The 14,659-nt window shown below is 35.4% G+C and overlaps 1 protein-coding gene across 2 annotated transcripts in view; it reads right to left on the bottom strand.

Annotated features, from left to right (window-relative positions):
• Positions 1-374: 374 nt before the first annotated feature.
• METAP2 (methionyl aminopeptidase 2) overlaps positions 375-14,659 on the bottom strand; it is a 30,285-nt gene continuing 16,000 nt past the window's right edge. For both annotated transcript variants that reach the window (XM_002919239.4, XM_011225007.3), the window contains exons 5-11: positions 7,980-8,141; positions 6,858-7,039; positions 5,971-6,065; positions 5,611-5,707; positions 2,531-2,634; positions 1,758-1,873; positions 375-1,069 (exon numbers count right to left, since the gene is read on the bottom strand). In XM_002919239.4, coding sequence (XP_002919285.1) covers positions 817-1,069; positions 1,758-1,873; positions 2,531-2,634; positions 5,611-5,707; positions 5,971-6,065; positions 6,858-7,039; positions 7,980-8,141 — 1,009 coding nt within the window. In that variant the 3' untranslated portion in view covers positions 375-816. The remainder of the gene's footprint in view (positions 1,070-1,757; positions 1,874-2,530; positions 2,635-5,610; positions 5,708-5,970; positions 6,066-6,857; positions 7,040-7,979; positions 8,142-14,659) is intronic.

Below are 14,659 nucleotides of genomic sequence, written 5' to 3'. Positions count from 1 at the left end.
AAGTACTACCCACTGGACAAAGGATCTAAATGCTGAAATTTTATTAAATCAAGGTTTCAAGCTGGTACAATGTTCCCAATAGGTCATGTTTCAATTAATAGATCTTTCCAATGTCAGGAAAAAATGAAAGACAAACATTAATATGGTTCTAAAAAAAAAAATAAAGGCAAACTACTCCTAAAGCTCTGTAATACAATTTATGAAGATTCTCCCACTTTATGCATGTATAGATCTTGTTTTAGCTGCTATGTCAAAAGAAAAGTTTCACTGTAGAGATCTATGATCAAGATAAAAGGCTCTACATTTCCCTACATGTTTAGCTATTTATGTTTAGCTAATTCCTGTGCAGAATTATAACCACAGACATTGAAATATAGCTCTCAGATCTGAAAATGTCTTTATTTTTTAGAAAATGGATTCCAGGAAGGTTAAAAAGCAATACCAGAGGGTATAGGTGCAGAATTGGATGTAGTCATTCAAAGCATTCAATTAAGAATATGGCAATATAAATATCTGAAAAGCATCTCTTAGGTGTTCAAAACAAAAAACGTATATAAGTCACTCCTAACTAATTTGAGCTTTATAGCATTTCCTAGATGGGAAAAACAGTTAACACTTGAAAGTCCTGAAAACTCTTTCCTTGGCTAATTACATTAGATGGTTTGCCTTTGATCAAACTCCTTCCTTTTTAAACATGGATAAAAGCATTACATAGGTCCACTGTTAAACAGACAACATGTTGCAAATTACTTCTGGTATAACGTATTCCAACAAGGCTTAGAAAATAAAAGATGTTGAGGCAGCTTTGGACTAAGTTTAATAGTCATCTCCTCTGCTGACAACTTCTTTACACGTTGGACGCAACAGTATGGTATGTTCAAACTGCGCTGTATATGATCCTTTAATGTCACATAATGGTGGATATGGATCTACAATGCCCAAATCACACAGATTCTTCAAAGCCATCAAGTATTTACTTTCTCCCAAGCGATCCAGCCATCTGCGGCAGAAGGCAAGGGTGCCAAAGTTTTCATTGATGACATTTAACAAATGTTTTGTTCTTGGAAGCCTAAGAGGAGAAAATCCAAAATTAACAGGTAGCTAAAAAGGTACCCACTCATTTTCCCCATTAAGGAAAACTTATACAGTAGACGTGGCTTTACTCAGTAATTCAAAAACCTTTTTGATGCCTCTCTCAACATTCAAAAGTCAGAATGTATAACAGCCCATACCTAATTATACATGGCAGCTGAATGGGAGACCAGCTGAAGGCTATCTTATATTTACGTGTCTATGCACTTATGTGTGTTAAATTCCCAGTCAAGACTTGTCAACAGTACTATGGTGGGAATTTCTTTTGTGCATCAAGCTGAAAGACCTAAACATAAATGAGATATAAATCCATCCTTAAACCATCTTCTCCAAAAAGTTTAAGGGGGAGAAAAAGGTAAAAACAGAAAGTTTACCAACAGGAAAATATTAAGAACAAAAACCTAGAAGTGCCAGCAAAATAATTACCTCTCAAATGATTACTGGAAACTGGATCTTAAGAGAATACTTGTCTATATCATTTTTATCTCAGTTAAGATTTTTAACAGGCCAATTTCTTTACTGTACTATAAAAATCCACAAAACTTACTGGTAGGCTATAGAACTATAAATTTATGAATATACCACTGTGGATGTTTGTCAAATTTTTAAAAATGCTGCTATCTGGGCAAAGAAACTTATATAATATAAAAACAATGGTCCCTCACCTGATTGGCACATGTCCAACATCAAAGTTTTTCATATAGTGTGAACATTCCATATCATCATGAACAACACCTTTTCCTGTGCTTCCAAAGGTTTCAATGGCATACACCTCTCCTTCCTAAAGAATATGTAAGAGGGGAAGAGAAGAAAAATCCAGAATTAATTAAAATTGCCATTTGTTAACTTCAGCCCCAGGTATTATTTACTTCACGTAAGAAACAACATGAAATAACCCCTCACAGTCATTATCCACCCTTCCCCACTTTATCTCCTTAGCATTTTTTGTCTTTCTGTGTTGTCCTATTAGAATGTAGCCTTTATGGGGCATCTAGGTGGCTCAGTCAGTTAAATGTCCATCTCTTGATCTCAGCTCAGATCTTGAGCTCAGGGTTGTGAGTTCAAGCCCCATGTTGGGCTCCACACTGGGCATGGAGCTGACTTAAGAAAAAAAAAAAAGAATGTAGTCTTTACATGGGCAGGGAATTTTAGTTTGTTCACTACTGCATCCTCAGTGACTACTAAAGAGACTGCCACCTAAGAGATGCTTAACAAAAAGTGCTGAAAAAAACCAATCCTTTGGCATATTCAACTTCCACAGCTAACTGAGCCATGGTGTGACCAGACACGATCTGCACATTCACACAGACCAATTCCTATTGGAGTACAGATGGCAAGTTAATTCTGCTCAACATACTACATACTCAACTATCACCAACTTTAGTTTGGAAAAAAAGTCAAAATGCTTCATAAAAAATACTATTAATGGCACACATACCTCCATTCTTGTTGCCTCTCCTCCTTTCACAATAGGTACTGTTTTCCCAGCATGTATTCTATATGGCCCAATTGAATGTCCATTTAGGTTACGGATTGGTTTCACTGGTAAATAGGAAAAGGCAGTTATTTCAAGGTCTTCAGGAGCACAAACACAGTTCAAGCATTGACTTAAAAATAAAACATAGTTCTACTAAATAACCTCATGTGGACATAGTTACATACAAACTGGACAACTAGTGGAATATGAAAAGATATAGTGTTATTGATTAAAAACTACAAGGGAGGAAGGGGAGATGATGGGAAAAGAACTGTCATGAGGACACAAGGGGGGTCATCTAAGGACGTATTGTTAATAAAAGTTATAAAATGCCATGTACATTGTGATTACAAACAAAAAATAATAAGGAAAATCTAAACAATTACAAGGTCCTGAGACCAATGACAGAATGAATTGTGGTATATTCACACAATGGAACACTACACAACAATAAAAACAAAAAGTTGGGAATAGAGTGAACAACTGAAATAAAACCTAAAGAAAAAAGAACAGAAGAAAGCAAAATTATATACATACTGTTTTACTATTAGATATATCAAAATTAAGCACAATTATACTATTATTTAGGGAAGTATAATTAGGTGATAAAGATATAAAGAAAAGCAAATGCAAGTACTTTAGCACTCCAGACAGTGGTCTGCTAGAGGAAGTCTGCTGTAATTCAAAAGGGTATACAGAGGGGCGCCTGGGTGGCTCAGTCTTGAGCGGCTGCCTTTATAGCTTAGGTCATGATCCCAGGGTACTGGGATCGAGCCCCGCATCGGGCTCCCTGCTCTGCTGGGAGGCTGCTTCTCCCTCTCCCACTCCCCCTGCTTGTGTTCCCTCTCTCGCTCTCTGTCAAATAAATAAAATCTTTAAAAAAAAAACAAAAACAAAAAAGACCCCAAAAGTGTATAGGAATTGAAGGGCTTTTGGAGTGCTGGAAATATTCTATTCCACAAGGGATAAAATTATACAGCTTTCACAAATGCTTAAATGAATTTTTATGTTGTGTGTATCTCTTCATACACAACATAATTCCACAATTAAAAGAGCTTTAAAAAAATCTAGCTTTACAATGCTAGAATTCTCAGTAGAAGCTACCCTTCTTTCAGGGCAGAATTAGGCAGCAAAGTTTTTTTCAACTCTACAACAATGAAACAATGACAATTATCCTAGGGGGTGGCACAGAAAAATAAAACTCTCAGTCAGCTCTTCAAAAAACTTCTCTTTCTTATACAAATAATAAGCTAAATTTACTTTAAAATTCAGCAAGCATCACTATTTCTCCAAGACCTGGCAAACTTAACCCACAGGCCAATCAAAAACACATTTACATAAAAAGATTTCTTAGCTATACCAACCCAACATACAATCAAGTTACACAGAAGAAGCAGGACACAAGAGTATCCATTTGTGCATTACACAGGTTGTGAGAGCACCAGGCTAATTCTAGGACCAATAACTGTAAAGGTAACTTCCCAATTCTGCAACTTCCTGATCAAGGTAAATAAAATCACTCCCCTGATGGCTCAGTTCTGTCACGTGGTTTTTGGAAACTGCTGCTGGGAACACACCTATCGTCCATTTTTTCATCTTCCCAATGTCATGATTTGCCTATACCCTTTCAGCTCAAACTAGTAATAATTAATTATGCCACCCTCCATTAAGAACCTTGATCAACACAATAACTGGTATCAAAAGAGGTGCTGAAACATTGGCTTAATAGAAAGAGTAAGAAGGCAGATACTGATTCCAGTATTTCAGGTTGGCATTGTTATATGGTGACTAAACATTAAGTCTGTCACTTAATACACTTTGAAAGGCACACCACAAGCCAACCAAAGTTGCAGAAGTAGGAAAAAATAGAAGGGAAAGATGATTTGAGAGGGACTTGAACAAGAATTGTTTGTTGTGGCAAAATCCCAAATCTGAGGGCAGGAAATGACGAATTTGTTGAATATTAATAAATTCGAGGCACTGTCATAAAATTTACATTTCTTAAAAAAAAAAACATGGTATCATTAATCCTACTATAGTCAAAGAAACTTGGGTTCTGTTTACAGAATTTATCTACGTTCAAAGATAGACCTGTCTGACCCTATAGTATGTTTTCTTCATTATCTCTAATACCTCCCCAACCAAGTGTGAGCAACCTCGAGTATTTTGATTTGTACTGGTGTTCAAAGGATCTGAGAGAGAGGAACAAGGACGGACACCATCAGATCACAGAAGAAGAAGCCCTTCTGTAGTTGGTAGAAACATAATACCGTATCACTATCAGCAAGGTTATGCAAAGAATGCTAAATGATGTGAATTTAATGAAGGCAGGGAAGCAAGAATGTTTCTGCAGAGAGGAATATAAAGAAGAGATAGGATTTGGTTAAAGGAAATGTACGAAATATTCTGTGAGAAAGTTATTAGAATAGCAGTTACAGAAAGCAGCAGAGATTAGGAAGGGGGATAGTGGTCAGACCCTGAGAGCTGGAGGAAGGCTGGAATGATGGGAAAGCACCAGAAAGCACAGGTGACTCTAGGACTATGTACCTAAGGCAGTAGCTAGGAAAGACTAAGAGCAAAGGGAATAAAGATTAAAGGAAAGACACACAAGAAATTAGCTGGACTTTAAATTCTGAATTCAAATAAAAAAAAGCAGTGGGGGCGGTCATCAATGGAAAGAGTCTTTGGCTTGTCCCTGAGCCTCAATCTGACTAGTCACAGAAAACCAAGTCTGCATTTTGACCAATCTGGTATAAATCCCTGGGTGTCCCATCAGCTACCACAGTAGCCTGGCAATAGTTCCCACCTAGTGACCAGTTTTCCTAATATATGGAGGTCATTCACTGTTCCCCTCCACCTTTTCTCCCTCTTTATATTCCCAGGAGATAAAGAAAAAGCAGTTGACCCAAAAGCACTCAACACTACTTTGCAAAATTAATTCTGCAAGAGGTCACATGCATTTGAAAATAAGAGACATTTTTATTTTTTTAATTTTTATTTTTTTTTAAAGATTTTTATTAAGACATTTTAAAAAAATATACCTTGATATGTCTTCCCATCTATTTCAACTTCATAGGATTCCATAACTTCTTGGATGGCCTCACCAACATCACACAGACGGACATCAATTCCAGCACACTAAAAACAAAATGATGTATATACTTTGTTACTCAAAATGCAGAATTTTATAGCAATTTATTAGTATTTTAAAATAAAGGACAATTAAATAAACTGCTTTGCACATTATAACTTCCTCTATAAAAGTCTTTGGTACATTGTACTAGAATTACCCACTTAAAACCCTAAGGGCAGTAGACTGGTCTTCCATAATCCAAAGACCTTAAACAGGTTATAAAATGTTCAAAATATATTGAATGAAATTGTGCTTCTAGTTCACATACCTTTATTCCAGTGTTAGTGGCATCTTTTACAGCTTTTAATAATGTATCATATTTGGGATTAAAAGTAACAGTAAAAGCACAGTCAATAATCCTACCTGAAAGAGAAAATTCTTCTTTAAGTTTACTTATCAGCTAGTCAATTTGTCTACTTCATACCATCTACTCTATTAACCTTGCTAGTTAAAAGGAAAATAAAATGATGGGTTCAAATGAAGGTAACAGTCCAAGTACTCAGAGAGCATTCACAATCAAAGTGGAAAAAAGTATAAATAGGTTACATAAAGGCTTCAGAATAAATTGGTACTTCAAGATAGTACCAATTCAGTACCAACCCAGGTGGATAAACAAAATTATAAACAGAAACAAATCAAAGAGAAAAACCTGGGGAACTAAAGAATTAGCAATGTGGGCAGAGGAAATGTATAGGTCCATAGACACTAATCATCAGTCCAGCTTCGCCAATTTAGCAAAACCTCAGGTGAGTACTTAATCTGAGCTTTATTTCCTAAAGCGAGATAAAAAGATACCAACCTAATTTGGGAGAGAATTTAGAAAAGCCAGCAAGTATATAAAGGTTGATAAAAAAGGATCTAAGTAAATGTTTGTTGTTACACGGATAAATGTCTGAAACAACATGAAAATTGTGTGATTAAATTCTTCACACTTTGATACAAAGAATAATAAACCTCAACTACCCAACAGTTTACATTATACTCCATTTATCAGGATGCTTAAAAGTAAATCTCAAAATCTGACTCAACACAGCTCTACTGAAAAGTGAGGCATAAAGAAGAAAACTGGGACTGGGGAGTTCAAGTACCTGCAGCCCAATCCAACAGAGAGAAGACTAGTTTTTTTGGGGGGGTTGCTTATTTCTAAGAACTCACCACTTATATGTGTTCCAAAGTCTATCTTACAGATGTCATCATACTGTAATACTGTTGTGTCACCAGCATTTGGAGTATAATGGGCAGCACAGTTATTCAGAGAACATCCAGTAGGAAATGCCAGGCCTGCATTTAATCCATTCTCTTTAATTAGCTTTCGTGAACAGTCTTCCAACTTTTCACTATTAAAAAAAAATTGTTTACTTTTACATTTTTATCCTTATATACCTTACAGGTCATCAGGTCCAGAGCGTTTATACTAAAAATTCTTAAATTACTTTCTGGGAGTGATCTGAGCACTTCCTGGATGTGAATAACTAACAGTTCTCTGATGCTATTAAAATAGTAGCTCATCTCTAAAAGAATTTAATTCCACTAGAAATCCAAAGAAACAGAACATGATCCACTTTTAACTTAGTTTTCTAGGAAATGAGATTCTTGACTTAGATTAATTTAAATGTTGATTACGTTTTATTTGCTGAATGTTGCACATTTAAAAAACTGAATTAGAGAACTGCTGCCTTTTATAGCTAATTACTTCTCAAAGGGAAAACTAGAGAAATAATTACTTTTATTGGTTTCTTCATTGCACTATAACTATGTTTTGTGACCAACAATTTTAATATGAATTGTTAGCAAATAACAGAATTTCTAACAGGACATAAGAATCATAGTAATGTGTGGGGCGCCTGGGTGGCACAGCGGTTAAGCATCTGCCTTCAGCTCAGGGCGTGATCCTGGCGTTACGGGATCGAGTCCCACATCAGGCTCCTCCGCTATGAGCCTGCTTCTTCCTCTCCTACTTTCCCTGCTTGTGTTCCCTCTCTCGCTGGCTGTCTCTCTGTCTGTCAAATAAATAAATAAAATCTTAAAAAAAAATCATAGTAATGTGTGCATTTGCACATACAAGTGTACATGAGTACAAAATAAGGAGGATGAAGTACAAATGTCCTCTTACAATTTCCTCATCACATCCACAGTACAAGAACTCAGAGATATTTCTAGAAGCTCCACTTCAGGTTTTAGCAAAGTAGCAATGAAAGCCAAACATTACAATTGGAGTTAGCACTAAAAAAAAAATTTTCTTTTTATCATGTTCTTACAAAAACATATTCCTTTTACCAGATTTCTATCATTGTCATCCCAGGCTTGATCCAGCTCATAACGTATTTTCTAACTTGTCGATGTGCTTCCGCAGCTTCTCGAAAATCATTCCAAATCTCTTCACTGGCTTGATCTAATGCTTTCTTTTCTTCACTCGTAGTTCTCCAAGCAGCTGTTCGCCTTTATAGTATGTACAGCATAGTATTAGTCATTTAAGAAACAACAGAGAAGCATAAAAGCTGAGGGAGATAAAAATATACTAATATAAGACCTTTTAAATAAAAATGTTACATATTTAGTTTCTTTTATTAAATGTCAGCAAAGTTTCTGAAATACAAGTAGTCACACATTTGCAATCAAGCCAAATCAAGTTAAACCTTCCTTAAGACTCAAAAAAAAAAAAAAAATCAAGTGAGATTTCATTCATAGAGACTAAAACTCTGCCACACACACACAAAAAACACAAAAAGAAAAAATCAGAAGTCAGAAGAGAGTCCTAGAAACCCAGGAATGGGAGAGAAAAATCATCCTTCCACTCAAGGTTACAGTCTAAGAGACTTCAAAAGACCAAAAATTAGCATTTAACTTCATACACAGGGTAGTACTAATGCAAAAACTTGACCTGGAAATCTACATACACCTCCCTCAAACATGAAATATTATGCGTTTTTGTAGGATTTTTCTAATTGTATGTATGTAGTGTATGTGTGTATATATCTATACATTTATATATGAGGTGATCTTCCTTGAAGGATATGGCTCATATTTTAAAACTGCCAGGAGTAACATTTTTTTATTCAGAATCTGGGAATGAAGAGATCCACTGACACCCTTTAAGCAGCATATTTCAAAAACAGTAACTGTTTTCAAATGAAAATCTTTTAAAAAAGTTAACTTTCACACATTAAGCAATATTGAATATAGAGCTCACAAACTCAGTGATCACCGATGTATAAATTATACTCGGTTATCAAAGTGATGCCTTCAAGGGATTACTCTTATTTGTCTCTAAGTATGGCCTGCAGGCAAATCCACCCTGGCACCTGTTTTGTAAATAAAATTTTACTGCAATACAGTTAAGTCCATTTGTTTACATACTGTCTATACCTACTTGCATGCTACAGAGGTAGACTGAGGAAGACCCAAAGCCTGAAATATTTACTATATGGTTTTTTTTTTTTTTTAAAGATTTTATTTATTTATTGGACAGAGAGAGACACAGCGAGAGAGGGAACACCAGCAGGGGGAGTGGGAAAGGGAGAAGCAGGCTTCCTGATGAGCAGGGAGCCCGATGCGGGATCAATCCCGGGACGCTGGGACCACGCCCTGAGCTGAAAGCAGACGCTTAGCGACTGAGCCACACAGGCGCCCACTATATGGCTCTTTAAAGAAAAGTTTATACAACTGCTCTACACTGTGTCCCTAAGTTAATGCCCCCAAATGCTGTGAGTTTTTCTGTATCACCGTCATGTTCATTATGATACTACCTACTGAGGCACCTGAGTAGCTCAGTCGATTAACCCTCTGCCTTCGGCTCAGGTCAGGATCCCAGGGTCCTGGGATCAAGCCCCGCCTTGGGCTCCCTGCTCAATAGGGAGCCTGCTTCTTCCTCTTCCTCTGTCTCCTGGCTCGTGCTCTCACTATCTCAAATAAATAAAATCTTTTAAAAAAACTGATTACTTCCTACTGCAGCAGCTACCTGTGTGCCAACATCTAGCACCTCTAATTTGCTACAAAGACCCAAAGGGGCTGTCCTATGTCAATTTAGGGATACTTAAGCATCAGAGGCTTCTCTGGCTTATTTTGTTTGGAAATGTATTTTGGACCTGTATACTGATGTTATCAGAAAACTGTAATATTGCAGCACCATCTGTTAAGGTCAGTTTTAACTCCACAAATATTTAAATGTGTATGAACTACTTTTATCAGAATAGTGAGGACTCAAGAAGCAACTCCTAATAACAGTATTCAAATGAACAACCTCAGACTAGAAGTTAACAGGATAAGATCCTTCAAAAAGAATATTCCCAACATGTGACTCAACCTTTTTCAGCTGCAATACACTTAAACTTAGTTGCTCACTCCATGATGGGATAGACCAGCCACAATCTCCTGACCTCCAGATGTTAACTCCAGTTCTTTCTCTCTCACGAATCCAAAAATCTTTCCTGGGAACCAAGAACCCAAGTATTCTAAGAACAAATCATTTTCAGGTATAAGAGTACTGGCTAAAGTCTCAGATTAATTTTTAAACTAAACATATCACAATTCTTCATCTCTTACATGGGCTATAACTCCGGCACATATTCTACAGCCATACCTATATGCACACCCCCGCCTCAAAAGCCAAACATTTTGTGAAAAGCAAAAATATCCTCAAACGTTTTCTCTAGAATGGTAAGATGACAGACTATGTCCACAGGGAACTGACGGATATTGTGTATGAAGGGCCATGAAAATGAAATTGGTCATTATCAATTTTCATTTCTTCTCAATTCTTCAAATCCACTTCTAATAGGTTAAAATGTTAATAATTAAATTCCAAATGCTATCTGACTACATTTTAGAATCAGAACATAGTACAATAAAGATCCCCAATACTGAAATCAACAAGCTTCACATGATCTTACACTTCTGAAGCTGCATAGCTGATTCTTAGAAGCAGTGAATTCTTCAAAAGGTTATGGAATGTTCTGCATTATTGGTAAAGAGTTACCAATCAGAAAATGGATTAAAGAAATTATTTTTCTAAGTCTTGAGTTCAAATTGAAAGTCATTAGAGTAATATTCAAGCATCTAAAATTATAATTCTAAGCTTGTACTATTAACAAAAAATGTTATGAAGGAGCCTCTCCCCTTTCCTAAGTTTAATATTTTGATGTTCAGTCTATTTAGCAAAAATAGAGAAATTAGTAAGATGAAAAAAAATTCCGAGCTCATAATAATTATCCAAAAGGGCAATTAATTCATTCAACTGACAGAGGTGGGTTATAAATGCTTTTAAAATATATCATGTCTGTGCAACAAAACTATCAGAGTAACTGCCTGAAAGAGAATCTTTACAGAAGTGTTTACAGAGTATGTAAATTCACACCTCTTTCATATATCTGAGTCTTTTCAGTATTTCATTTTTACTAGATTAAAAGAAGAAAATATAAGTAAAACCAAAAGGATACAAAGGAATCCAATTATTAATTTCAGTCATGAACGTTTCTGAACTCATTGCATAGATAACTTAAAAGCTAGTTATATTTGTATTTTTATTTTATTTATTTATTTTTAAAAACATTTTATTTATTTATTTGACAGAGAGAGAGACAGCCAGCGAGAGAGGGAACACAAGCAGCGGGAGTGGGAGAGGAAGCAGCAGGCTCCCAGCAGAGGAGGGAGCCTGATGCGGGGCTAAGCCCAGGACTCTGGGATCATGCCCTGAGCCGAAGGCAGATGCCTAACGATGAGCCACCCAGGCACCCCATATTTGTATTTTTAAAGCACTATATGCCACATTTATTTAAAAAACCATTGAAAAATGTCTTTAAGAAAATAAAAATAAATTAAAAATTAAAAATGCATATCTTTAACCCAGAAATAATTAAGAATGCATGCAGACATGACACCAATTCCTTCCTCTGAAAACTGGTACTTAAAAGGGAAAAATAAAGCATGTTTTTTAACTCTGCCTGCCTATAAGAAACTATAGTTAATTGATGAAGTTAATTGATACCCAGCTGATAAAGGAAAATTCTTCTTATAGGTCAGCTAGTAAATGTAGAAGGAACAAGAGAATTAGAAATTTACCATTTTGCAGTCCCCAATGAAATAAATGATAAAGCATGGGTAGATATTAAAATAATTAAGTAAAAAGTTGTTGAAGTTAAGGATATTCCAATGGTACCAAACTACCCCCACAGATTACTTGGAAACTACGAAAAGAAAAAAGTACTTTTAAAAAAGAAACAGTGGGTTGTTACCACATTAAACAAGTGATCAAATATAGTAAAACTAAAAACAGAAAAACCTGACTTTACATCTGATGCAACAGACTATGATACAATATGAAGAACATAATATCACTTATATGTTCCTGCCAAAGTGCTTAATCTAAATCTAATCTAACCCTTTACAATTATTTCCAATTTACAGAAAATAAAGGAATAGAGATTAAAGTTTAATGATACCACAAGGAAATAATAAGAGAAATCCCAGAATATGAGACTTTCTAAACTACCTGGTCTCCAAAAAGTCAGTGCAATAGAGAAGAAGGTGGGGATTCTAACTATAAGCACTCTATGAACCTTGACTAGATCGTGGTTTAGAGGGCAAAAATAGCTAAAGAGATGTTTCGGGGATAATAGGAAAAAAATCCTAAACATGAACTAGGTATTTACATGATACTGGAAAATTACTGTTAAGTTATATAAATGTGATAATTCGGAGAACATCTAATTCTTGGGAGATGCCTGAAGTTTGTTTTCTTAAGTAGGCTCCATGCCAAGCATGGAGCCAACTCAGGGCTCAAACTCACGACTCAGATCCATTCCCAACAGATTCAGCTCTCAGAGGGGAGTCTGCTTCTTTCCTTCTCCCTCTCCCTATGTCCCCACCCACTCCCTCTGAAATGATTAAATAAATTTTAAAAACAAACAAACAAAAAACAACAACAAAACAAAACCTGAGCTGGGATCAAGAATCAGACACCTAACAACTGAGCTACCCAGGTGCCCCAGATGCTTGAAGATTTTAGAAGTGAGGGCTCAAAAGAGACTTGGGGCACCCGGCTGGCTCAGTTGGTAGAACATGCAACTGTTGATCTTGGGGTCATGAGTTCAAGCCCCATGTTGGGCTTGGAGATTTAACTTAAAAAAAAAAAAAAAAAAGACATTTTTAAATGGTCTAGCAAAAAAAAAAAAAAAACACATACATACATAGAGACATATAAAAATACTGATTTCTTCACTAACATGAAAACAAATTTAAAAATGGGTTGTAAAGCTGTTTGTAGTACAGTTCTATCTTGAAAAACATTCCCAGGTATTTATAATACACATCTTTATACAGAGGCTATAGAGGAAGAAACAGCATGTCAATAGTGGTTTTAAAATTCACAGGCAGAATTTAGAAGATTTTTATTTTTTTCTTTTTGCTTATCTGTATTTCCTACTTGTTCATTAATGGATATGTATTGTTTATAGAACAACTGTCCCAAACAACTGCCTACTAAATTTAGAAATAGGTATCAAGAATTTCAAAATAATTCTTCATTCTACTTCTAGAGATCCAGAATAAGAGAAAAATCAGATCTGATTAATATACTAAGCTATTCACCAAGGAATTTTTTCTAATGGTAAAAACCTGAAAATTCAAAACTAGGGAAATATTCAAAAATAGGGAAATCACTAATAAAATCATGCTAAGTACAAAAGAGAATAGCATTATCATTCAAAATTGGTTTAAAAAAATTTTAATGATACAGGAAATGCACACAGAATGTCAATTTTTTTAAAAAGGAAAATTACTAATTACAAGAGGAAAAGATAGTAATGACACACTAGAGAAACTGGACAATACCTTATCCTAGTGATAAAATCACGTGCCTTCAGGTGTAACAATGTTGAATTATCTACTTGTCTAGTATTCCATCCAAAAATACACAAACTACTGGGGCACCTGGTGGCTCAGTCCGTTAAGCTTCTGACTGGCTCAGGTCGTGATCTAGGCAGGCTGGCCCTGTGCTGAGTGGGGAGTCTGCTTCTTCCTTTCACTCTCTGTTTGCCCCTGCTCAAGCTCTCTCTCAAATAAATAAAATCTTTAAAAAAAATACACAAACTACTCTCAAATAATTCAGAAAAAGTAATATGTATACAGATTCACCAATATATTATTTTCCACATTTACCTTCTTTCTATCTTGCAAGGAGAAAATGTTATCTTACTGGTATATTATACAGTATATGTATAATGGTCATATTCCATTGGAAGAAAGAACGATAGATGAGGCTAATGTTAAAGACGACCTGAATGAAAGGTATGCAGGAGTTCTTTGTACTATACTCTTAATATGGAATTATTTCAAAATAAAAAGTTAAATAAAATATTGTACTCAACCTGGGTGGTAGTTACACAGGTGAGTTCTTTGTGATAATTCATGCAATTTTTAGTAAGTTTATTAAAAAAAAACAATGGGGAAAAAAGATAGAGGCAAACCAAGAAACAGACTCTTAACTGTAGAGAACAAACAGATGGTTACCAGAGGGGGGGAGGTGTGGGGGATGGGTGAAACAGGTGATGGGGATTAAGGAGTGCACTTGCACTATGTTGTACACCTGAAACTGTAAAACTGGAATTAAATGAAAACTTAAAGAAAAAAATGAAGGCAGATACAAAACTGCATTTAATACTTTACCAAGTCTGTAAGAATACTGATTCTGATCTATTTGCAAATAATCAAAACTGATTATGTGAATGTCAAAAAAAACCCAAACCTTACTAAAGCTCAAACATAATCACAATATTTTTTAAAATTTTTCCACAGCATACAACACTGCTTTCAATATTTAAGTATTACTCCAAAAAATATTATAAGATATAATTAATATCTTCCTCTGTTGTTTCAAAAACAAGAGTTATTCTACCTCCATAATGTTTAATTTGCAATAGAAAATGACAGTAAGGAGTGAAAGGTAGTTTTTAAGTTTTATA

Source organism: Ailuropoda melanoleuca, chromosome 15 (assembly GCF_002007445.2).
Source record: "Ailuropoda melanoleuca isolate Jingjing chromosome 15, ASM200744v2, whole genome shotgun sequence".
NCBI lineage: Eukaryota > Metazoa > Chordata > Mammalia > Carnivora > Ursidae > Ailuropoda > Ailuropoda melanoleuca.
The sequence above is the reverse complement of the archived record's forward strand: the minus strand, read 5'-3'. Positions and strand labels throughout refer to the sequence as shown.